General features: G+C 37.8%; 1 protein-coding gene across 3 annotated transcripts; it reads right to left on the bottom strand.

Moving 5' to 3' along the window:
• Positions 1 to 928: 928 nt before the first annotated feature.
• mul1a (mitochondrial E3 ubiquitin protein ligase 1a) lies at positions 929 to 24,488 on the bottom strand. Of its 3 annotated transcripts, XR_009645321.1 has the most exons (7): positions 24,356 to 24,488; positions 23,264 to 23,352; positions 16,108 to 16,248; positions 13,984 to 14,071; positions 8,046 to 8,166; positions 5,281 to 7,206; positions 929 to 1,211 (listed from the first exon to the last, which is right to left on the bottom strand). XR_009645321.1 is itself a non-coding variant. In XM_060834103.1 (6 exons), exons 3-6 carry the CDS (start codon positions 16,222 to 16,224, stop codon positions 6,477 to 6,479), a joined length of 1,056 nt encoding a protein of 351 aa, XP_060690086.1. In that variant the 5' UTR covers positions 16,225 to 16,248; positions 23,264 to 23,352; positions 24,356 to 24,488; the 3' UTR covers positions 4,761 to 6,476. The 3 variants fall into 3 exon arrangements, 2 of the variants coding, with proteins under 2 accessions (XP_060690086.1, XP_060690087.1); XM_060834103.1 differs by lacking the exon at positions 929 to 1,211 and having other exon boundaries at positions 4,761 to 7,206; XM_060834104.1 differs by lacking the exon at positions 929 to 1,211 and having other exon boundaries at positions 4,761 to 7,206; positions 24,437 to 24,463.
• Positions 24,489 to 26,755: the final 2,267 nt, after the last annotated feature.

Raw genomic sequence — 26,755 nt, 5'->3', positions numbered from 1 at the left:
GGATCATAACAACATGTGAACTTTCCATTTAACATCTCCTGACCTTGAGTGGCAGTGCAGTCCCTCAACAGACTGGTAGCTATAATGAAACTCTGCTTCCTGAGCAGTGAGAAATCATCACTGCTTCCATCTGCTTACTCGCAGAGTGGGTAAGTGTGGATGGTCTGTGAAGGCCAGGCCCTACCACAATCCCTGTGCATTGCTTTTAATCTCAATGTTGTCCATCTTAAAGAGCAAAGCCTCAAGTGCAGTCAAGAGCATCATGGTTCAAGATCTGTGATGCTTGATGTTAGATGCGATCAAGGAGCTGGTTGCTTGTGAGAAATGAAACTTTGTGATCACAGCTTTGGATAGGGGGAGCGCAGTGATGGGGAGAGTGGGTGCACTGCTTTGGTGGAGGTAGTGGGGGGAGGGGGTGTGTGGTCATGAGAGCGTGCTGGTGGATAGAGGGGTGTGAAGGGCTGGTAGTGTAAGTCTTAAGTATCCTGAGAGGCAGCTTCTCCCTACAGTTGCCTGATATTGATATCCCCTGCCCTCTCTCACTTTGCTGTTGATGCTGAACATCAACAGATAGAGTCATTGAGTATAGGTCTGTGCATGTACTGTCTCTTATGATTTCGTAAACTCTATAAGGTTCAATAAATCTCAAGCTAATATGCTCGAGAGCCTAGCCAGCCCCTAGTCCCAGTAACATCCGTGTAAATTGATTTGTATGAATGTTTGATTTGTACATATATTTGATTAGAAGAGCCGTTAAAGTCCATTTATGAATTTCATTTGTCTTGATCATTTTTTGACAGCCTTGCATTCACACTGAGAAATCAGTTTTAAGACATTGCAGAGGGTTTACTTAATAAGAGATACAGTGAATGCTTAGTAACAAGTGTAACAGTTATATTTCAGGCACCTTGAGTTCAGCTCTGGATATATTGCAATTTAAAAGATAGCTGTAAAATGAAAGTTATTTTTCCATCACTTTCAGGCCAATTTCATTCAAAAAGTGGAGCAATTGACACAAGAGGCATCCAGACCTTCAATGTCAGATTTAAGCCAGGATAGCATGTTGAAAATCCACCCTTTTGCTTTCCTGACTTTGATCATTTTTGCAAGCAGCCATTTTCTCCTCACCTGTGAAGCCTCAGGACATATTGACATGAGAGGCACTACACAAATTAAAATTATTGAGGCCTGTAGATTGCAGTTTCTTCTTCCTGTCAAAGGGCAGAACAAGCTCTGAAGTTAATATGTCCATGTTGGGGAATGAAGAGAATATAAAGAAAACACGTTGATTTAAATATACCATCCTATGATAAATAAGACAATGTTAACACAGCATTTCAACTTTGTTTCATCTTTTAGAGATGGAACTCTTAGGTACCTATGTTTGATTTTATCTCTCTGCTCCTGGCTTCTTAATTTCCTTCTCTGTATGTACTTTTGCTCTTCCCACCTATCTCCATCTGCTTCCATGTTATCTGTTTGATCCATGCCTATACTCTTCTGCTCCTGGCTACTGTAAACAATGCATTAATATTTAGAACAGCAACATCCATCTGCCTGTTAATAAGCAGAAGGGGGTCATATTTAAAGACTAAAAACAATTCACTAAAGTAAGAAATGCTAAAAGAATGGTAAGTACATGGAACAGTTCACAGAATAGGCAGTGAATCAGGCGGTTTTCAACAAATTGGATTCAGGGGTATTAGAAATATGTGTACACACAGTGGCTCACTTTGCTGCCTCACAGTGCCAGGGACGTGGGTTCAATTCCAGCCTCGGGTGAGTGTCTGTGTAGAGTTTGCACATTCTCCCTGTGTCTGCACGGGTTTCCTCCCACAGTCCAAAAATGTGTTGATCAGGTGAATTGGCTATGCTAATTTGCCCATAGTGCAAGGTGCATTAGTCAGAGGGAAATGGAGAAAGTGAGGATTGGAGATCAGAGCTGAAAATATGTTTTTCTCAGAGAAAGTGAGGACTGCAGATGAGGACCTGCTGCGCTTTTCCAGCAACAAATTTTCAGCTCAGAGGGAAATGGATCTGGGTGGGTTACTCTTTGGAGGGTCAGTGTGGACTCGTTGGGCTGAAGGGCCTGTTTCCACACTGAGTAATCTAGTCTAATTATTGGAATCTGCATAGGTGGGCCAAATAGACAAGTGGTCATCTTCTAAAATTTACTATAGCTGGTGGAAACGGTTTTATGGTAGTAATATTATTGGACTAGTAATGTAGGCATCCAAGCTAATGCTCGAGGACTTGGGTGGCATGGCAACTGGTGGAATTTAAAATCAATCAATTATTAAATGTGGAGTAGAAAGCTAGTCTCAATAATAATAACAATGACAACCATCATTGATTGTTGTCAAAAAAAAACCCATAGGGTTCACTGATGGCCTTCAGGGAAAGGAATCAGTCACTCTGATGTAGTCTGGCCTACACGTGACCCCAGACACACAGCAATGTGGTTGATTCATAACTGGCTTTTAAATTGGCCTAGCAAGCCATTCAATTCAAGGGCAATTACAGATGAACAAATGCTGACCATGCCAGCTACATCCTGAGCCATGAAAGAGCAAATAAAGTTAAATGGCACAAGAAACTTGTGCTAAATTACATCTCAAATCTCATTTGGTGGCTACTTGGTGCAGTTATGCTTAATCTAAGTTAATTTTGAGCATACCCCATGGCAATACGAAGGTTATTTCAAAAGTAGAAGCCTCAGAGGTTACAGAATAATATTTCAATTCAATGTGCCCACAAGTGGATTGAGGTCCAGATGAAATCAGCTGTGATCATACCAAATGGCAGAGTAAACTCAAGGAGATGAATTGCCCATTCCTGCTCCTCATTCTTATTGTGTCATTCAGAGCTCAGTTAAAATTGTACAAGAAACTCCATAATTGCGATGACTGTAGATCAAGATCTACTTCTTTTAGCAGCAAAATGAATACTTTTAACGTTTTTGTTTTCAAATTAATAACAAAGAAATAGAGGGAAAGAGAGAAAACAAATTAAAAGCCATTAATATATATCTTTTGGTATTTAAATATCATTATGCTTCACATATGGAAAATCCAGAATATTAATGGACTTTTTCAAAAGAGAATCACCATTCCTAGTCTCTCCTCCTCCTCCTCCTCTCCAACTCCATTCTCTCATCTACCCCACTCCTCCACAATCCACCCTCACCACAAGTACTTTAGACTGAAGCAGCTATAATTTTTTTTGACTTTTAAAAGATTCTTTACTTACATACTCACAATATGATCTCACAATATGCCTTCACTCTGAAAACTTTATTTTTAGGATGTAAATCCTTCAAGCGAAAATAGTTGCGAAATCTGCTCTAATTAGCCACCCTGAACTGATTACCAGTTCACTTATTTTTAGCAAACTACCTAAAGCAGGGTTGACACTCCACAGATTATCCCCAATAATGTTTGCTAAACAATATCTCAAATCTTGAAGTTACATTTCGGTACATTTTCTAGTCTTTATTACACTCAGTTGTAACCACCAGTCAGGAGATTCTGAACTCAAAGTTCAGATCAGCTTTCAGCTCGAAATACATGCTTTGATCAGATTATAATGCAAAAATAGAACAATCCATCTATTACTTCATTCTCTCAGAGCAGGCAAAAGGAAACAACTGAAGTTCAAATAGGTCACAAGATTCCCAATTTAGAAAATCCAAAATGGTTCAAACTGATGACAAGCATACTTTTAATTCATTAAAAGAACACTTGTTGTTCTTTTAAAAAACTGCCTGCTAATGATTATACAGAGTAGAGAGATACTAAAAACCATTTGGAATAGCTTCAATACAAATTAGGAAACCCATTTAAGGAAGGGCAGAACCACAAATAATTCATTTGACTCCTTACCAAAGCATATAATTAGTGCACACTTAGGTTCAGAGAATTAAAGTCAATTTTGTGAGAATTCATTACAAAATTCATTGTTGCTACATTTCTGAAAAACAGAATAATACTTTGTAAAATGTAAATCTAATTTATTGCCTTATATTCAGTATAAAACATGCTAGTGATTTGGTCAAGTGTTACAGTGAAAGTTTTATATAGTTTAAAAGCACCGGTTTACTGCTGGAAAGGAATTTATGATCTAGAATTCATTGGATGCAAAATCTCCTATGGTGTTGTTTTTGGAAATACTGGATGTTCATCCTATGCATTGGCTAACTTAAGTGTTATATATAAAAGATTTTAAAAAATGACATTGGAATTTGTTACTCAGCTGTGATTAAATTGCAGAAAGAAGATTTGCAGAAGTGCCAGCAATTTATTCAATTCCGAGAGCCTCAATCTTATTTTCAAAGTGTTTCAGTCTTTTATCCAAATGACATCTTTTCAGCTGAAATCTTATCTGTGGAACTGCAACCATTGTTTTCCTATCCAATTTGTGCTGTTTAATAAAGAACAGTAAGTTTATTCAATTAAACTGCCTGTTTAGGTGAAAATAAAAGCTGCCGGGTTTATTGAAGAGGAGCCAGGAATGCCTCCTCAGACCTTAACCAATATTCACTCATAAGCCAGTACCTCCAATTACACATTCATTGGTCATTTATTTAAATGTTGGATTAGACTTGAGTATCTGCAAATTAACTTTCATGTTGCTTGTAGAACAGTGATTACATCTCAAATTAACTGTGTCAAAGTTCATTGGGATGGCACAAGGACATTAGCAGTTGGAAATGCAGATTTATCCTCCTTTTATCAATCCTGTAAAGATGTAGATTATCATAATTTAATATAACTCAGGTAATAGTCATCAGTAGATGCTTTTATTTAGTCTTTATCATACACTCTCAGGTATACCTCAATTCCAATGTTTACTTCCTACAACAAAAGTAAGTACTGCCTTATACTTTTCAACAGTTCTGATATAATTTTTATAATTGACATGAGGGGGTCACAGACTAATTCAAGGGAGTCACTGGCATATGAGAGCAGCATTTTCAGATGAGCAAATAAATCACACACACTAGTAACTAAGTCTGAGTGCATATTTAAAAGTAAATCAAAAATAAAGTAAAATAATTATGAACACAGCATTAGTGAATTGATATTCTTGCATTTTGTGACACAAGGACTCACAGTAAGGAAGTAAGTCTGTATATAACAGCAAAGTCAAATGAGGAACAAAGCTGTCATATAATACAGAATACATAAACAGATAAACTTAACTAGGAGATAATTAACCCTAAATAGTCCAGACATATTTCACCTTATCATCTAATGTATTACATTAGGGAAATAAACTCACCTCATTTCTTATTTTAGGACAAGATTATAATTCACAAAAAAGGTCAATTAAAAACCAATATGGGAGTTTTAAAGTTTTTCACACTTTCTGCACTATGCAGATCTCTCAACTTTTCTTTCTTCTTTCTCCTTCATGCCCTTCAAACCAGTTTGTTCTCTTTTCCCTGCTGTTTTGCTTTCTGACCACGTTGTCCCTGGTTTATGTGAAAGTTACAGCACTATCCCAGCATTACTAGCGACAAGGGGAGTTTCACTCTCTTATCAACGTAGAAAGCAGTCAGTGGGGAGATGTCATTAATTTCAGTGCAGAAATATCAAGAAGTACTTAAGTGACAATTTCTGTTATCTGCACGATTACAATCTTACATTGCAGGTATTCAGCTTCAATAATATAAATTATCATGCCATTAGCTTTTCCAATCATTTATGCACTAGTATTGCTCACTTGTGAATAGTTGAAAACAGTAAGTAAGCTGGAATGAGCTGAGAAATTAAGACTAGATTGATGGAAGTGCCAGAATAGGCATAAAATGTCCATTCACATTTCCATCTCACCTCCCTGACAGTAAAGTCACTGTTTTATTTTCTAACAGATGAGTCTTCCAATGTAAGAAAATATTGACTAGCTGTTTTGAAAGTTAGTGTAGGGACATAACTGTAGATTTTGGAGGAATTCACCATGCTGCAGCCCAAGTCAAAGTGACTCTAGCATGTTAGTCTGCTTTAATGTGCATTTTTGCACCAAGCTAAAACAAGTTACTGGTGACACTATAAAATGCTAGCTAAGGAATAGTTGCTTATCCTCAGCGTTTCTAATTTATTTCATGATGGCTTTTCTCTCTAGTCCAAGGGTGCCTTGTTAAAAGTTCCATCTGCTATCAATACCAAATCAGGTTAACTAATTTGGCTAGATCTTTGTTGGTTGATATATAGTATTGTGCAGTATATCAAGAGTATACTGATGAATCTCTTTTCAGCATAGTCAATGAATGATAATGGCTATGATCGCATATTCAGAAACCTGAATGCTAACTTGGCTGTTGTGGCTAACACAAAGGGAACATCACTCAGCAACACAGTATTAAAATGAACGCTTAGTGATGGGATTGGGGTCACCACATAAATATATTAACTTGACATTTCTGGTGCAGATCAGAAATTAAAGGCACTTGATTAATTTGTGAGTGGAATACACTGTCATGCTTGGTAAAGAGGTACAATTCTAGTTATATAACTTCTACAAATTGGACAAATTGGTGAGGGAAGTGCTCGATGACAATCATAGCAGCAACAAACATGTCCACAGGTCAGGAAGACACATTCTCGTGGTTTGGATAAACAAATTACACATGCATTCTCTGGTATTTCATCACCATCTGCTGTCGAACCTGTGATACCTCTGCTTTCATTGAACCGTTTGTAGCTCCTTCTCAGTTCCTCCTGTTCCTGTTTTTCACTGAACTCATGGTACATTCTGCGCAGGACAACTATGATCAATGCGATGCCTGTTAATGTACAGATGGTCATGAACATTTTCCAAAGTTTAACGCTTGATTCCTGCTGCTTCAGGATACTTGGGAAGTCCAGGGTGCTTAAAAAATATTCCAGACCTGCTTTAGGAGGCTGGAGTTTGATGATCTTGTCAGAATCCAAAACTAGTTCACCAATTCCTGTTAAAGTGGCTCCAACACGGACTATCTCTTCAGTTTCCAAGAAGCCTTTCGGCTTTTCACCGCTCAGATAATGCCCAATAATATCAGTAAAACCTTGTGTTGCCTGGTGAAACCGTTCATACACTGTTTCAAACTGCGGACCTGATGCTTCTAGTGGGTTGATCACACGGATTGAACTCTTCCCTCCTTCAGGGGATATCAGGTCAAAGGGCACAATATTTACTCTTTGATGTATAATCCTTTCACTATCATTCCTGTTGCAGAAGCAAGAATTGACATTAGACAGATGGCAACATGTATATAGTCCATAAAATTAAAAACTTGATCTATTAAAGCCCAAGCTCACACTGACTTGATTTAAAGAACAACGCAAATATTGTACTCTTCAGAGCTATTTACTGTCTACACCAACTCGAAGTCACTGTCATTGATACTTCAACTGGATTCAACATCTTTACCCAGGATAATTAATTTCCTGCATACAATCCTGTTTCTTTGTAGCGGGAATTTATTATTATCCAGATCCCAGTATATGGTAAAAGAGTTATACTTTGAAAACCTCGGCATGAATGAATACCTCAAATACATGGCACAGTAAGTAGTAGTAAATGACACGAAGTTTTTCAAGCAGCAACAAAAACTGTAACATTTTTCGGACCATGATTTTTCTCAATTTTTTTTATATCAAAGTAGATCTTAAAATAATTTAATATAAACAGTAGGTGGTGAAGTAAGACTCAGAACTTACTGCAGTGAATAGCAAATTTTTTTTCACAAGTACAAAGGACCTATAATTTCTAGCAACAGAGATGGTTGCAGGTCTTGCTTGGGCAGTCACTCTGTAATACTGCTCCCACAATAATGTAAGGAATTTCAAAGATTTCCTTTATAAGGTGGTAATACGGCATCAACCTTGGAGTTTATTAGAATATTTTACATCTTGTTCCTGGAGTATATTGGTTACCTGATATTTTAACACGTTGTACAGTCTTTTAAAAAATTGGTCTTCAATATAACTGTCAAGAAAGTAATGCCATAAAATAGAGTAAGTTACATAAAAGATATTTGAAGTAGGCTTATTATGGACGCATACCAACTCCTAGCCAAATTATTCCAGATCAGTTTGTGCTCTTTCAAAATAAGCCGCTGCATTACCCCAGTACAGTCATCCTGATAATGGCTCTGCAGACTCTCCCCAACTGGTCGAGTGATACCTGTTTGGGGTAAAGGGAACATTTAAACACAAACACAGAAAGCAGAGGCATTTCAGTTTATACAGGATGGAAGAAAATTGATAGTTGCCCTAAAATTCAAATCAAAATCTGACTGCAAACACCCACACACACACCCCATTTGATCTCAGGAAGACAAAATCCAGTGACAGGACATTAGTGCTGACGGTTTTGAATGCTGGAAAAGGTTTGGTTGGGCAATTACACATACCCATAGATATACTTTGCTCATATTCTTCAATACTTTTGAATAAATCCATCCATCACAGATTTAAAATCTATAAATATCTGGAATCTATTGCCATTTGTGGACAAGAATTCCATCTTCTACTAGCCCTTACATGTAGAAGTGCTTCCAAATAGCATACTTGGAAAAGTTTGGCTTCAATGTTTAGACTATACCCCAGATCCATACACTCTTTCCAACAGAAATACTAATACAAAATTTCTATCTGTTCTCCTTATTAATTAAAAACTTAGATTTTAAATCAACATATTATTTAAAGTTGAGAGAATAAAATGCTGATTTGCAGTTTTTCCTTCTAACTTAATCCTTGGAGTCAAGATATTATTAAAATAAAGTGAGCTCTATTCCTTCAAGACCAGTACATTCTTAGTAAAGCGAATGCTGCAAACATCTGCTGCAAGCACTGGTTTGAACAGGACATTGAACTGGTGATTACATCATTGCCTAAATATGCCAAACAAAAATCAGCGCCTCCTAATGCAGGGCTCCTGGTCAATGTGGTGCAGCAAGTTAGAATATCACCCACTACACTATAGTGATGGGACACAGCGCTGTGATTTCAGTCACCATATTTCAAAACTTTGTTTCTTTGTCAGTATGGAGGATCCAGCAAAATTAAGGCATAGCAACAGGAGGAAATTAAAGGAAACAGAGTTTAGATTTTTAAGTGAATGTTACAGAATATAATACAGTATCAAGTGCCAATTCAGGAAATTGTACACAGACTGATGAATTGAGCAAGTATATAGCACATCCAATTTAACAGGAAGTGTTAGCAATATAACAAAACTGGTACAGTTTTACAGGGGTGCAAGAACAAAATTACCGAGAAAATACTTCTTTGATCAATCTTTGGCTAGCTATCTTAAAAAATACCTTCCATAGCTTAGTTTCTATCATTTGAAGCACTTTGCAATGTTATTTCACATTAAAATGCTATATAAAAAGTACACATACAAATCTTTAGTGCGACAGAACGTTAGAGAAGGCCTTTTCTTTTATTAAAAAGGCGAATTAGGCATCAACTGGAATAGCATTGTCCAGTTCTAGGCACTGCACTTTCAGATGGATTTCAAGACCTTAGAGATGGTGCAAAGGACAGCTACTAGAATCGGACCAGGAACATAGGACTTTCAGTTAAATAGTAAAAGTTGAAGAACTGGAGTTGCTCTCGCTGAAGCACAGATAATTAAGAGGTCTGAGGGGTATTCAAGATGATGGAGTTTGACAGAATAGAAAAGGAAAATCTGGCTTCCATGGCAAAAGGGTCATGAACCAGAAGTAGCAGGCAAAAGAATCAGATGAGGAAACTTTATTAAAAATAGAGTTGCTGCAATCTGGAATGCACTGCCTAAAAAGTTGATGGGAGCAGAATCAATATTAGCTTTTAAATATATGAAAGGAAAACATTTGCACAACTAATGGGAAAAGGAAATTATACGAATTTGGTCACTTTGGCAAAATAACCTTTTTGTTTATTGAATCATTCTGTTCTCTGGACAAAATTATCGCAGTCTACAAATATAGGAAATACCAGATTATAAAATAAACTTCTTTATAGGAAACATTTTCTGAGGGATTGATCAATTATAACAAATTAATTTGATTGAAAATATAGTCTAGTAAACAAGGTTTACTTCCAATTAGAAAATAGCTTTCTGTAAGAAGACAGCAAGTTGTGGTTGATGGAAGACATTCAACCTGGAGTCCGGTTACGAGTGGTCTGTCACAAGGATCTGTTTTGGGACCACTGCTGTTTGTCATTTTTATAAATGACTTAGACGCAGGCATAGGTGGATGGGTTAGTAAATTTGCAGATGACACTAAAGTCAGTGGCGTAGTGGACAGCATGGAAGAATTTTGCAGGTTGCAGGGGGACTTGGAAAACTGCAGAATTGGGCTGAGATGTAGCAAATGGAGTTCAACGCAGCTAAGTGTGAGGTGATTCACTTTGGGAAGAATTAAAGGAAGGCAGAATACTGGGTCAATTGGTAGTGTGGATGTGCAGAAGGATCTTGGAATCCATGTACATAGATCCCTAAAAGTTGTCACCCAGGTTGATAGTGCTGTTAAGAAGGCATAGAGTATGTTAGGTTTTATTGGTGGAGGGATCAAGTTCCGGAGCCATAATGTCATGCTGCGACTATACAAAACACTAGTGCGGCCGCACTTGGAATATTGTGTACAGTTCTAGTCGCCCCACTACAGGAAGGACGTGGAAGCATTGGAAAAGGTGCAGAGGAGATTTACCAAGATGTTACCTGGCCTGGAGGGAAGGTCTTATGAGGAAAGGCTGAGCGACTTGGGTCTGTTTTCATTGGAAAGAGGGCAACTAAGAGGGGATTTGATAGAGACATACAAAATAATCAAAGAATTAGACAGGGTAGACACTGAGCCTTTTTCCTCGAATGATGACGTCAGCTTGTATGAGGAGGCATAGCTACAAATTGAGGGGTGATAGATTTAAGATCAATGTCAGAGGCAGGTTCTTTATGCAGAGAGTGGTAAGGGCATGGAATGCTCTGCCTGCCAACGTAGTTAACTCAGCCACATCAGGGAGATTTTAACAATCCTTGGATAAGCACATGGATGATAATGACGGACTTAGATTAGTTCACAGGTAGGCACAACATTGAGGACCAAAGGACCTGTTCAGCGCTGTATTGTTCTATGTTCTAATTATTTTTATACTTCTGCTTAAAAGTCATTGACCCGAAACAGTAATTCTTTTCTGTCTGTACAGAGATAATATGCCAGTGTTTTTCAGCATCTTCAACTAATTTCAGGTTTTCAGCATCCACTGTATTTTACCCTTTTTTAAAAAACTGTTATGTTTCAATTATCTTTATGAAGCACACATACGCTATCTAGTGGCAGAAAACAGGCATTGCAAATGGGCAATATCTAAGAAATGCAACAGCTCTCATGTATTCTACTAAATCTAACCAGTTCACATATGCTCCAGAGGCTAAAACACATACTACACTATTAGCATTAAATGTAACAGTATCAGAACATTGTGATGCAATTTAAATTTCCATAAAGTAGCTTTCAGTATCACAACTTTAATACTTCAACTGCTAACCAGAACATGAGAACACTCCAAAACAAAACCTTAAACATGGATACCCAATCATGGCACAAATGTGATAAAGCAAATTCTGTAGTACAGCAGTAGGGATTTATTCTAAATCAAAATGATACTTTTAAGGCAGCATTTTATAATAATAGCATTGACCCGCTATTAAAAATACCCAGCATCTAAAAGGGACTAATATTAAACAATACTATCTACCCTTTTTTTTAAATCATGTTTGAGAACATAGAACTCAAGAGTATGCCATTTGGGGCATCAAACCTGTTCTCCCACTCAATAAAATAATGGCTGATTTGATTATAATTTCATCTCTACTTTCCCATCTGCACTCCCATAACCTTTAACTATCAAAAACCAAACACTGCTTGAATAAATTGAAAGAACCAGCCTATATTACTTTCTGGGGAATATAATTCCATATTCAGATCAAGCTTTTCAGAGAAATTTAAAACAAAAATCTCCTTGGCTATTTGAAAAGGGAGACATTTTAGTTCTTAAACTATGCCTCCCTCACAAGATCAAACATCCTTTAAGTATCGATCCTATCGAATCCTCTCATGATCTGATGCACTTTTTCTAAACCCCAATGCGTATAGCCTAACCTCTTCAACTTTCTTCGTAAACCCTTCAGCTCAAGTGAACTTTCTCTAAACTGTTTCTAAAGTAATTGTAGCTTTCTTTCAAATAAGGAAATTAAAACTATACATAGTACACCTGAGCATTAATGCTCTGTACAGCTGCAATAACACTTGTTTATTCCCTAACCCATTCCACTTGTAATAAATGACAACATTATTTACCCTCCTAGTGACACACTATACTTACATACTACATTTTATGTGATCTGTGGAGAGGTAATGACATAATTGTATTGTCACTGGATTCGTAATCCAGAGACCGAGATAATACACTGATGACCTGGGTTCACACCCCTCTATGGCAGATGGTGGAATGTATTCAAAATAATCTGGAATTAAAAGTTTAATGATAAACATAAAAGCAGTATTGATTCAAACTCATCTGGCTCACTATTGAACTGGTGTCCTGCTAATAAGGGACTCCAGAGCACACAGCAACATAATTAAGCCTTTACTGTTCTCTAAAATGGCCAAGCAAACCACTCAACAAGATCAATTTGTTAAGATGTCTTTTAAAAAAAGAGACACTGCAAGTTTCCCAACATCACAAGAATTTCTGAGGTTTCAGATGGCAGTTCAATAGCATTTTCAGGGCAGTTAGGGATGGACAAGAATGCTGGCCCAGCCATTAATTCCTGTGTCCCCCGAATGGAATTTTATAAAACATATCAGGCCACCCAGATCAATGTTTGGCAGTGATTATAGTACATATCTTTGCCTGCTTTGAGAGGACCTAACTTGCCATATTGTTCAGTGCTTTCAGAAATAAGCCTGTATGAAGACCTATCTTCTATAGCTTGTAGCTGGCTGATTCAGTTAAGTGCAATGTTAATCTAATATCTTTTTCTCTCTCAAAACTCTTGCATGCTGTCCAAAAAGCGATGTCTGAATACATTTCAGACTGATGTGCTGAAAATTGTTGGCCTCCACCTCCATAACAATCCTACGTAATACAGGGTTGATGGACAATTTCAAGATAATAGGGAGAACTTTACCCTTCATTAAGAAGTATCCTTTTCCCTCTTGTAATCCTTGACTCGGACAATATGGCAGATAATTTTCAGGCCTGGTACTTAGCCTTCTAATGAATACATGAATGATTGAATCCCCCACTGGTTTGAAAAGATATCTGAAGCACTTTTATGTCAGATAAGACCATATGATGTACAAGCAGAAGCTGACCATTCAATTCAATGAATGTGCTCTGATAGTCAGCGTGATTTAGTTCAGAGTAAGACTATTGTGAGTTTTATCCTGTGGCATTCCTTTCATTGGTGCTGAATCTAGTCGCTTAGAAAAAGGAAAATAAATACATTACAATTAGGCATTGTATCCTAATCCAGATGTGGTCTATATGTCAGCAAGGTAAACCTACCTCAAAATAATCATGCTTTGTCTCCGAAAAGGCCTCTATTTCTACTCCCAGCACTCAAGATGATGCACTTTAGTGAAGCAAGTGAAGAGCAGTAATCCTGAGTCACCACCATTCCTTATTGGCTAGCCCTCACCCCTTGGACATGCTCAGATTTTAACTATACTCACACTTGCTTCTTTAGGTCAGCAGCTTTCTAAATGTTAGTGATCAAAAAGGTCACCCGATCTTTGTAACTGCAATGTTAATAGTCTCTTTTCTCATTAAATAACGTTTTTAAGATTATGTTTTTAACATTTAAAAGTAGTGGAATAAAAAGTCAAAAGACACACTAGAATTAATTTTCAGGTACTGGCTGGACTAACCACTGGTGATTAGCATCGCTGGTCTTACCACTGGGTAGTTGAAAACCCATTACATCAAATATAAAACTCAGAAGTCTCACCTTCCACAATAGCATACTCCACACATTTTCCTGGAGTGGCATTCAAAAAATCCACCAACTGCTTGTTGATCTGAAATTTTGGGGCTTCCTAATTTAAAAAAAAGAAACAAATGAAGTAATAGGGAACACAAGAACAGGACTAGGCCACTCGACCCTTGATACTTGTTGAATTATTCGTTTAGATCATGGTTGATCCGTACCCCAACTCCATTTAGCACCTCTTGCTCCAAATCCTTTGATACCCTTATCCAGCAAAAAATTATAGAATTCAAATTAATTTCTGTATATCTATCTTTCACATTCTTTTGGGTTATGAGTTTCAGTTTTCCATAAGACAATACAAACAAGTTTCTCTATTTCACTTCTAAACAACTTAATTCTAGTTCTGAATCCTCTCCACTATTAATTATCACATTTGACAAATCCTGTTGGTTAAAGGTTTGGTTATCCTAAACACAGGAGGGGCAGATGGGCGAGGTAAAGAAGCTGAACTGAGATAAAGGGTGAGAGTGATGAAGCATAGTGGAATCATTCATGGAAGGGAACATCATGCAGACAATCTCAAATGACCAGTTTGCAACTGCCCTGTTCCTGCATAAACATAGTCAGGTGTGCAAGACAGGAATAGTTCCCAATAAAAATCACAGTCACCACTGTCCATTATCTAACCTTGCCAGTGTGGACTTACCTTTTAACATCATCAACCACATATTCTTTCTCCATTGCCTTTAAATCCATTGTTCAACCAAGTGGCCTTGGGGTTGTTCCATTTCATTTTCACCCACCTATTAATAACCAAGAATCTTCAGCAGTGGATTCTCTTTACCTGTTGTTTCCCCAAAGAATTATCCTTCACTCCCATTTTATTTATATGCTGTCACCTAAGGACATTACAGTAGACATGGTAATTTGACTTTGAGAATTAACAAGTAAAAGTTTCCTCAGGTTAACCATTGGGAACATTCAAGCTACCATCTTGGGCCAGCAACACACACCATATCCATGCCAATAATTCCAACCCCATTCCTGACCACTGGCACAGACTGCTTGTTTTTGTGACACCCAAGTTGAGCTTCTGATTCCAGACTATAGTCAACAAAAACAAGATAAGAATTAAATTTATAACTAATTGCTGCACAGAATCCCATTAAGTCTTTCATCATGCAAATGATGAAATGAGCCACTATACAACAAATTATGCATCAAATTTTACAATGAGAAGAAAGGAAAAATAAAAAAAGATATTGATTGCCTTTATCTGCAGATTTCAACGCTTCAGTATTAATCAAAGCACTTCTCAGTCAATTAAGTGTTTTTAAAATGCTATCACTGTTATAGCATAGGGTAAACTTGAAGCCAATTTATGTACAGCAAAGTTCCACAATTACCAAAATAGTACATAATCTGTTTTTAGTACCATTAGGACAAAGCAAGGGATATATTAGTTAGATCACCAAGAGGTAGCCCCTGCCATTCTGCAAATAGGATCTTTTAATCCTCCCATGAGACTCCGTTTAACATTTCATCCAAAAATACATGTTACCAAGCACAGATCCAATTTCAAGTCTGATCATGAATGTGAAATACAACATTCAATTGAGGTAATCATCATGCAAGAACATTGACAAAGTTGGAGGCTTGCAAATATCAGCTGTACTTTGGCATTTGTTGAAAAATATTGCCAACTGTGGCTGTATTGCACCATTGACAGATTCACTCTTAATTTCAACTATTCCAACTTCATTGAGCGCACTGAGTAGATTACAGCTATTTCTGTCAGTATATTCCATGAACTGCAGTATAGCCGAAACACACTTCACTGAGAAGGCATTATGCAAGGAAGTGTTTTTTTTAAGTCTTGGAACATGAAGAATTTGTCTCATTTAGATCAATTCATCTAAATGCATCAATCGAAAGCAAAGTACCACAAATGGTGGCAATGAAACTTAAAATGTTAACTTTTCTTTCCACAGATGCTGTGAAACCTTCTGAATTTCTTCAGCATTTTCTATCCCTTATTATAAACCTATTACTAACAATCTCACTCTCCCAACAAAAGTTAGAATGAGAGCCAGAAGAGTGTGTGTGCTTATGAGGTACTTGCAAGAAATGAATGATTCTTACCTTTAATACTTCCACTGTTGATCTTTTCTTTCTATACAAATAGTAAAACAACCCAGAAAATGCAAAGCTTGACCCCAAGCAGACCAGCTCCACAGTTGACACAGGAATCCTGTCCATCTCGTAGCTGGATTCAATCAATTTCTTTTAAAAAAAACACACGGACAATGTTAGACAAGATCCAATACAGAGTATGCAATCACTGACTTTCGTTGCATTTTCTTTACAAACATAAAGAGATGATCAATAGCTGTAATTTGTTCTTGGAATGGCTAAGATTGTATTCACTGCCCATCTCTATTTCCTCTAAGCAGATAGTAGTGGTGGTAAGCCTTCTTGAATAACTGTTGTTTTGCTGGCACTGGAACACCTGAAGATAGTAATAATCCAGCACACATTATGTCTTAATCAGAATGGTATGTACTGTAGGGGATGGTGTTCCCACAAAAAGCTCTTTGTTCTTCTCTGTGATAGAGGTCCAGAGCAAGGAGATTTTGCCAAACAGCTCTTGAACCTGCTACAACTCTGATGGGGCAAGAGTGTGCTTGAAATCAAGCCTAACTACTCCACGATCTATTCCCAATGTGTCAATATCTTATTCAGTCACTAAAATAATCAATTTGTTTCTCTTCGTGTCTTGATAGGACATTTCAATAATATCCTGCAAGATGATGGATATCTTGATTATATCATCACCTGCTTTATATCGCAAAAATTCATAAAAGAGCTTATAATTGTCCCATTTGTCCCTGAGCAGTGCCAAGTCTATCTAAGATTGCCCTAGAAGAGGAAGGTATGTCAAAAATGTGAACAGCAGGTTATGATAGATGTCTTATGTTACAACTGTACAGTAAGTCTGCAAGTAGTTGTTTCCATTACCAAGATGCTGCTGTCAAACCAAACAGATACTCTGCCTACCATGTAAATGAGTAATGAGATATCTAAATTTCAGTGCTGGTGTGGTGTCCCAACAGGTGGCAGACTATATTAAACAACAAGTCCCGTCAACCATTCGCAGCAGGCAGCATGCTGATCATGCTCAATTACCCAATGCTTTAAAGTCTCAGAGAAGTATATCAAACATTGAACATATACTAGTGAAAATCATTTAATGAATGAAGACTGCATTAAAGTTACACCAGAAACCACTTTAAGATAATCAGTTTGGCTCATAATGTGGTATGTTTGTCTGCTTGAAGCAAGATACATAGAGAAACACATAAGACCATGTTTTATGTAGGCAAAACCAATTTGTATAGACATTGCACCTTTCTAAAAAGAGATCATGGAGACAGCCAATCTCTGATTCACCACCATGGCAACACATGACCAACTAGAATCTACCTCTATCTACTAGAGTCTGAGAACTAAAATAGATCATTAACTGTTCTTGCTGTATCTTCATGCCAATGATGTCCCAACAAATCTGCATCCTCTTCTTGTGCTGTATGTAATGGTTTCCCTTTTGTCAAATGTGTTTCTTGAATCATAAGTACATGGCAAAAAGATTGAACTTCTTGACTCTTTTTAACAATGTTTAAATTGAGTGGAAAAATAGCTGAAAAAAAAAGTTGATCAAAAGTCCAAACTAAAAAGGGTAGAACGAGGTGACTTTCTCACAGATTATTTGGCTTTGTCAGTGAAATTACACTGCTGTCAGCCACAGAATGAAAAACAACCCCCAGTTCACGTAGCAGGTCAGTTAGGTGTCAGGACTGAGTTAACAGTTCAGCTTTCAGGATGTTTGCCAAGACCAAAGATATTGATTCCTGAATCGTTCTCTGAATGCTCAGGAAATACTTCAGATATATTCATTCAATTGGTATTCTTTAAGGGTTATCTTTTACTCATTGAGAAACAGTGAGAGATGAATATATAGCATTGCTTCCTTACAAGTCTATCTACAAGTCAACAACCCTCAAATCTGAGGCAAAACAAAACCTAAATGTCCAGAGAACTGTTGCTAGGCAACTTTCAGCACTAAGTCCCTTTCAAAACTCAGTTTGCTTATCTAGCAATTAAAATCATAAACAATGTCTTTTCACTCTATAAAAGCTTTTCTCTCAAACTCTTTTCTCACAAACAGTAGACAATCCCCTGTTAATTCTGATCTTTTGATTTTTCAGTTCCAAGAAGTCACGTAATAAACTCTCTGTAAACCAAGTATTGTCCAAATCTTCAGTTTCCAATCCTCATAATCCACAAATGTACATGTGTGTTCACAACAGATGAGTTGCTCTAATCTGTCTTAAGCATTGTACATACACCAATCACAGTGTGACCACGGTGAAGTGTGTGCAACTAAGACTGGTGATACAAGCGAGATTCAAGCAAGCTGCTCTGGAGGTGTCAAGCTTGAGTGTTCCTGCTTTCATTCATACAAACAATGCATATTCCATCAAAACTATATGCAATTATATTATGACTTTAATGCACAAAGCCAGAATGACACGTTACAGAAGCCTCTACCAAGGCAAATTTGACACTGAACTATGAAGATTTTAGGACAGCTGAAACAATAGCTTGATTAGAGATGGGTTTTAAGTACCATTTTAATAAGCAGGAAAAAGGATTGGAAAGCGGAGAGGTTTTGGGAATTAACTCCAGACCCTGGAACCTAGATAGCTAAAGACTGGTGCAATGACTAAACTTAGGGATGTACAAGAGGTTAGAATGGATGGACTGCAGAAATCATGGAGTGTTGGAGAAAATTCAAGATAATGAGGGTCAAGGTTGAAAAGAGATGTAAAAACCAGAATGAAAACCATGATTTTAAAGTTGAGACTTTGCTGCAAAAAGAACTGATTAGCAAACACAGGGATAAAGGAAAAACAGGACAGTAGGATTCCAGATATGGACAGTGAACTCTCAAATTTGGTTGGGAGGGGGCAGTCAAGAAAATGTTGGCTGGATGGCTGGTTTACGGTGCAAAGTGATACCAATAGAGAGAATTCCCATACTAGCTGAGGTTACCATGAAGACTCAAAGATCTCAACCTTGTCCCTTTCCTGAGGCACTGTGACCCTCAGGTTAAAACACCACTCGTCATCTCTCTAATGAGAGGGCAACTCTATTGTCCTCTGAAACTGTGGCAACTTTACCTTTATAATTCAACTTATATGCAACCTAGATACTTAATTCATTATTCTAATTTTTATGGCAGCCAGCTATTGTTGCTGTTTGTAATCCACGACAGTAAAATGAGTTATATTATCAAAAAACATCAGCATGATCTGCAAAAACCACAAGAAGTTTGGTCTGGAACATTTTTTTTTGCTGCTAACTGGAGTTGGTCTTTTAAGATCACTGTTCAGATATTCCCTGCGAGACCAACTGTGAGCAGCCTTCTATCTCATCAGCCTGTATTAAGTATCTTGTTGGTTACCTCTGTATTAAATGTTGCCTGGTATGGCAGTGTCTATACTTTGAGTATACAAAGACAGTGTGGGGCTGACAAGGTGCAGGATTTACTGGCTTGTTTTCTCTGGCCAATTTTCAGCCAGCTGAGTATGCCATTTCAACTCACCTTTTCAGATACCCCTCCAAACAGTCAGCATGCAGAGGCCTGGCTTAAACTAAACTAAAAGTGACAACTTTAAATGATTAGTTTTCAGGTAACTTAGAATATTGTTTCCCAGTTTTGCGTAAACTATTGCAATGGAGAGAAACTGCCATAAGAATCAATGCATATTAATTTACTAAATATTCAATATTTTAGTGACCAGTGTTGTTACGCTGAATATCTTAACCCATATGTGTGAAGATTAGAGTAACCTTCGAATAAAAACCTCCTCCAATTACAAAATGCTGTGTTTCAGATTCTTTTACCCAATTTCTACACTTAAAACTCATCTCCCTGATCAGTTGCAGCACAATCCAAGTAAATTTTTATTTTTCCAATTATTTTCCATTTGTCTTAAGATATTGACTCTTGCTAAAGTTCCACTGCACAGATCTAGCAATTATCCAGTATCTCAGCCAAATGGCAAAACATCATACAGGAACCTAGAAAGTGACCATCAGCAGTAGAAGCATCAACTACACACAGACAATTGTGAGAAAATGTGTGTAAAGTCAGCAGTGAGAAACCTGGTTGATTGAGAAAAAGAGAAACATAGCCATCATTTTTAGATAAATGTGAGGTACTGCATTTTGGTAAGGCAAACACAGTGCAAGACTTATACAGTGAACAGTAAAGTCCTGGGGCATGTCACCGAACAAAGAGACCTAGGGGTCCAGGTGCATAGTTCATGGAAAATGGAATCACAGGTAGACAGGGTGATGAAGAAGGTAAAAACCGAAGGTGTTTGGAACGCTTGCCTTCATTGGTCAGAACACTGAGTACAGGATTTGGGATGTCATGCTGCAGCTTTACAGGACATTGGTGAGACTGCTTTTAGAATATTCTGTACAATTCTAATTGCCCTTCTATAGGAAACATGTTGCTAAACTTGAGAGGGTGCTGAAAAGATTTTCAAGGATGTTGTGGGGACAGGAGGGTCTGCATTATAGGCAGAGGATTGAATAGGCTGGGGCTATTTTCCCAGGCACATCGGAAGCTAAGGGTGACTTTACAAAGATGTATAAAATCATGAGGAGAATAGATAGGGTGAATAGTCAAGGTCTTTTTTTCTAGGGTGGGGAAAATCCAAAGCTAGAGGGCATAGGTTTAGTGGGAAAAGATTTTAAAAAGACCTAAGGGATAACTTTTTCAAGAAGAGGTATGAATTAAGGTGCCAGAGGAACTGGTAGAAATGGGTACAATTACAATATTTAATTGCATCTGGATGGGTATATGAGTAGGAAGAGTATATGAGGGATATGGCCAAATGTTGGCAAATGGGACTAGGTCAGATTGGGATGTCTGGTTGACATGGGCAAGTTGGACGGAAGGGTCTGTTTTTGTACTGTATGACTCTATAATTCCATACTATCCTATAGATATTAGTTAATTTATCAGCAACTGGAGAACAAAGCTGGAAATCTCTGGTTTGAATTGTATTTTGACAGTGATTTAAACACAAGGCCACTGGCACAGACCTCACTTCCCCTTCTGAAAACTTTGGGGATTTTTTTCTTTCAAGACAAGGGAAGAATACATAATCATTCAGATTACAAAAATTAGAGGTGTGCACCAGTGTTAATAATTAACTGTCCTGGGTCATTTTGGACATTTCCAAACTAGGGGGTCTAGCTAACACTATGTTTAATACAAATTTAAAAATTTTCAGACTAGGCAACCTATTGTCAAATTAAGTTTAAATTAAATAAATGTGAATTTGATTAAAAATGTAGAAATATCACATGAAGCTTCAAAAGTAAACTGAATGAGCAGTAAAGCAATGGATTTGGGATACAGGAAGCACTGCAGGCCAACAAAGCAATTTATAATGCTGATAAAGCACTTTTATTTATTTCTAGTTTATGATATTCAGAAGTAATGAAGTGGCATTCAAATCCTAAAGGACCTTGGTCAGATAATTCAAGAACAATGTGGGCATTTATGGTTGTAAAAAGAACATAGAAACACTGGAGAAAATTCAAAAGAGAATTTGCAAAAAAGGGCCAGATCAGAAAGACCAACTATCAGAGAAAATTGAATAGGTTGAGGCATTTTTCTTTCAAAAATACCACTTAGAGATGATTAGATAAAGATTTTTAATACGAACTGGACAAGGTGGACAAAGTTTCTAATTGTGTGAAAACAAAACTGGGGCCAGTTGACTGTGACTAAACAATCCAATAGGAAATAAGGAGAAGTGTTACAATTCAATGGTCAGAATGCAGAACTTTCCACAGTAAGTGGTTGGCACAATTAGCTTTAATGCTTTCAAAAGGAAGCTAGAAGGGTATATCAGAAAAAAAGGGAACAAAACCGTATGTGGAAATACTGAAGTAAATGGAATAAGAGGCAACTTGAATAGCATATAAAGACAAACCTAACATGTCTCTTTCTGCGCTGTATATTCTATATAATCCAATACAATTATTCCCTGCCACAACAGTATTATTCCTACATCAGTGGATAGATCCTTTCCTAAACAGGTAATCACGGTTATACTTACAAACAAGCAACACAATACAAATCTTCTCAGCCTTCTGACAAGTGTTTTCCTTGGCTAATTAAGAATTAACATAATAAAACACTTCAAAAAACATTTTCAGAGTATATTAATAATTGCACAACCCCCTATGTAAAGCATAACTCGCTCAACTTGCTTTATTACACATATTACCAATGCTCTCCTGGTAAGTTCCTCAGCAATCATCACATGAGTCAAGAGTAAACATTTTGAACTGGGGCCAATCTCTGAAACCATAAATGTTATCACAGCATAGGGAAATTCCAGTGTGTCACACTGATCCTTACAATACATGTAAGGCACACCAACTCATTTAAGAGAGTGCAACAGGATGTCACAGTATATAAAATATGGACAGAACATATTGTAATAGAATATGAACACCCTCTGCCGTAAGTGAGATTCATCTTTGAAATCTTCAGTTCAAAAATGATTTGCACATAAAAGGTATCAAAAGTGTGAAGTGATAAAGACACAGCCAAGACACAAAGACATCGCAGACATAAAGGAAAAGGGCATTTGATAAATTTCAATGTTTATGGAGTCGATGGAAAAATAAGCACAGCATGGTGAATTAAAAGTCAAATCATATCGAGAAAATGACAACAAAAATATTAAAGATTAAATGAGACAAATAAAGGGAAAAAAGGGGAAACGTGATTAGAATGTGACACGTTTGAAATCTCACTGAACATCAAACACCTAAAAACTGTAGAACCAAAATATGTGTACATCATATAACTCCTGTATTAGGAAATCCAATAATTAGAAACTTTTTGAGTGGATACATGGAATACATGGCATCATGATAGCTCAGAACTCTAGAGTGGAAACATGGAAGATCCAATGCTCGGAAAAGCAAAACAATTTTTATTATCCTTTATAAAATGGTACAATTGAGACAAATTTTATATCTAAACTTTGACCACATATCTGCTCCTTGACTGAAATCACAGTCCCATTTATCATTAACAACAGCTTGTGCCATTAGCCTCACTAATATCGACAGTAAATTCTGACTGAATACTTTGAAGTCTGTATGATAAGTGTCATTTGTTTGATATAAAAGATCTCACCTGTCAGAAGGGAGCAGCATGCAGTACAGGAGCGAGATTGTTAACAATTCTTAGTAAGTTTCCTTCAGACAGTTCTCACACTGCATTATCTGTCAAAACACATAAAAATTATAACAAATGAGGGATTTCTGGGATGTGCAGACTCTTGAGAAGCTGCGGTTGTTCTTTATAACAGAGACCAGGATTAGATTTGATTGAAATGCTCAACATTATGAAGACTTTGATAAAGTAAATAAGGAAAATCTTTTTCAGTGGCAGACATGAGAAGTAGGAACACAAGAAAAACTTATCCCATCAACAGAAATTGCTGGAAAAGCGCAGATCTGGCAGATTCTGTGGAGAAAAATTCTTAATGTTTTACATCCAGTGACCCTTCCTCCTTTCTTTCCCAACAATTTCTGTTTCTGATCTCCAGCGTCGGTAGTTATTTTAGTTTCTATTTATCCCATCAAGCCTGCTCTGCCATTCAGTAAGATCATTTGGTTGATGTGTTGCTGATCCGAACTCCAACTCCACTGTCCGGCCTATTCCCAACAACCGTAGAGTTCCCTACAGTTCAAACAACTAAGGTTGGTAACTCAGTGGGAGACAGGTGATGGCAAAGAACAACAGGAGGAAACTTTTATTTCACACAACAAATTATTTTGTGATCTGGGATGCATTATCTGCAAGAGTAAAAGCACTCATCTATAAACGAGAATAAAGACTTGAAGAGACATAATAAAGATTATGGGGACCCAGTGCAACTCTTAACCATAGATCAACAGGTCAAGATGGGCCAAAGGTCCTTCCTCTGTGTTGTTTCATCCTATGACTCTACTTGGAGTAAACACAGCCCTTTCCTGCTGTAACGCACTCTTTCCCAGGTCCTCCCTTTTTAGATGTTAAAAGGTGGAGTCAGTGATTTGGGATGTTTCACCCCTGGGGTGTTGGGGAATGGGCCCTGCCCGCACTCACAGAGAGGTCATGCCCCTCACCCCCCTGTCGCTGTGACCCAGTTACCGAGGGAACCGCTCTCCGGCCCACACACAGTCACAGCCGCCTGAGCCTGCACAGCACCCTCAGATACTCCACACTGCCTCCTCAACTCACCGCGCATGCTGACAGGAGACCGCTCCCGTCCGGTATCACTCGAGTTCGTCCGTTACCGAAACAATGTTCACCAACTCTCACCTGCCCGCTTCTCCCAGTAGCAGCACCAAGGCATTCTGGGAGTTATAGTCCTTCGACCATGGGCACAATACCCACAACGCAAGGTTCAGACCACATCCCAGCCTGCACTACGCGGCGCTGTGGATGCTGGGATCTGTAGTTCAGCAATCACCCTTCTCACCTGGAGATCCACACCTGAGGTCTCTGCACATGCGACTTTTCATTTTCAATATAAAGCGAAGGTGCTGACAGTCTGCACAGCGAAATGTGAATAATATCGTCACTGAAGTTCATAAGACGTTTTTCCTTATTGGTTGTGGCTAAAAGACAATGTTATTATTTTAAATAGCTAGTAGTTAATTGTTATATAAATATTACTCTGGGTGACATATTAAGATGATAAGCTATAGGAGCAGAATTAGGTCAGTAAACTCATTGAGCATGTACTGCCATTCAATCACGGCTGATAGGTTTCTCAACATCATTCTCCTGCCTTCTGTCCATAATCCTTGATCCCCTTACCAATCAAGAACCTATCAACCTCTGTCTTAAATTTACGAACAGCTTTGGCCTCCACAGCCTTCTGCAGCAATGAATTCCACAGATTAACCACCCTCTGGCTAAAGGAATTCCTCCATATCCCAGTTCTACAGAGCTGTCCTTTCACTCTGAGGTTGTGCCCTCGGATCCTCATCTCTCCTACTCGTGGAAACACTTTCTCCACATTCAAACTGACTAAGTGTCTCAGAATTCTGTAAATTTCAATGAGACCCCCTCCCCCCTTACCCAATCCTTCTAAACTCCATCAAGTACAGACCCAAAGTCTTCAACCACACCCTATGACCAGCCCTTGATCGCTAGAATCATTCTAGTACAATTCCTCTGGAACCCCTCCAATGCCAGCATAACTTTCTTTTGATATGGAGCCCAAACTGCTTATAATATTATAAATGTGGTTGGATTAGTGTCTCATACAACCTCAGCAGTACATCTCTGCTCTTGTATTCTAGCCCTGTTGAAATGATTACTAATAGTGCTTTTGTCTTCCTAGCTGCCAAATGAACCTGCATGTTAACCTTAAGAGAATCCTAAACTAGGACTCCTAATTTCCTTTGTGCTTCAGATTTCCAAAGCCTTTCTCCATTTAGAAAATAGTCTGTGCCTCTATTCTTCTCACCAAAGTGCATAACCTCACACTTTCCCAAATTGTATTCCATCTGCTACTTTTTTGTCCACTGTCCTCGCCTATCAATGTCCTTCTGCAGCCTCCCCACATCTCAACGCTACCTATTCCCCAACTACCTTCATTACTAAGTTTGCAGATAACATTAATGTCCTCAGTTCCTTTGTCCTCATTATTAATGTATTATGTAAATAGTTGTCCCAACACTGACCCATGTAGAAATCCACTAGTCACCAGTTGCCATCCTGAAGAAACCGACTTTATCTTCAATCTTTGCCTTCTGCCAGTCGCCAACCCTCTATCTATGCTAGTACCCTGCCCCTAACACCATGAGTTCTTTTCTCATTTAGCAGCCTCCTGTTTAGCAACTTGTTAAAGGCTTTCATGGAAATTTATATGGATTATTTCTTGAGTTTAACATGCGATTATATTGTGAACCAGAAGCTGTAAAATGGTGGTAATGTGTCTGTAAGTAAAAAGAAACTCAACAATCTTAATTAATGAAGAAATATAGTGAAAATTCAGCTGGCTGGGAAAAACCTATTGAGTTATGTGAAAATAAAATGTCAACCAAGCCATAAAAATAAAATTTGGAATGCATTGCCTGGGAGGTTAATTGAGCTGGAAAATCTTACAACATTTAAAAAGTACTTGGATGAGCACTTGAAATTTCGTAATATTCAAGATTATGGGCCAAGTGCTGGAAAGTGGGGTGTGTGTAGATTTGTTTGGAACAGACTTGATGGATCAAAGGGCCTCTTTTGTGCTTTGTGATTCCTAAGTCATAGAATGAGGCCATTTGACCCAGAAGTCTACTCTACCATTGAAATCATAGTAGATCTGGTTGTTCCTGCATGACTTGGAACTACATCACCTTTCCTTCACTGTCAATGAATCAGAATCCTGGCAGTCCCTTCCTAACAGCAATGTGGGTGTCCTAACACCCCAAGGATTGTAGTGATTCAAAAAGGCAGTTTACCACCACTTTTTCCAATGTAATTAGGAAGGGACAAAACGCTAGTCTAGCCAGTGAAGCCTGCATCCCATAGATCAATAACAAAAAAATCATATTGGTGGATGACTTATGGATCCTGGGACCCAATCTTCAGTATGAGAAACAAGCAATGGGGGAATTCTTTTTTTTGGTGTATTCTTCT

This window comes from Hemiscyllium ocellatum, chromosome 13 (genome assembly GCF_020745735.1).
Source record: "Hemiscyllium ocellatum isolate sHemOce1 chromosome 13, sHemOce1.pat.X.cur, whole genome shotgun sequence".
Classification (NCBI taxonomy): domain Eukaryota; kingdom Metazoa; phylum Chordata; class Chondrichthyes; order Orectolobiformes; family Hemiscylliidae; genus Hemiscyllium; species Hemiscyllium ocellatum.
This window is presented reverse-complemented; position numbering and strand designations above follow the sequence as displayed.

Coding starts and splice junctions, on each gene's coding strand:
- mul1a (XM_060834103.1), bottom strand. CDS start 16,224: ATGGACAGGATTCCTGTGTCAACTGTGGAGCTGGTCTGCTTGGGGTCA. Junction 14,072..16,107: donor CAACAGTGGAAGTATTAAAG/GTAAGAATCATT, acceptor TTTTTAAATTAG/GAAGCCCCAAAATTTCAGAT. Junction 8,167..13,983: donor GGAGTATGCTATTGTGGAAG/GTGAGACTTCTG, acceptor TACCCCAAACAG/GTATCACTCGACCAGTTGGG.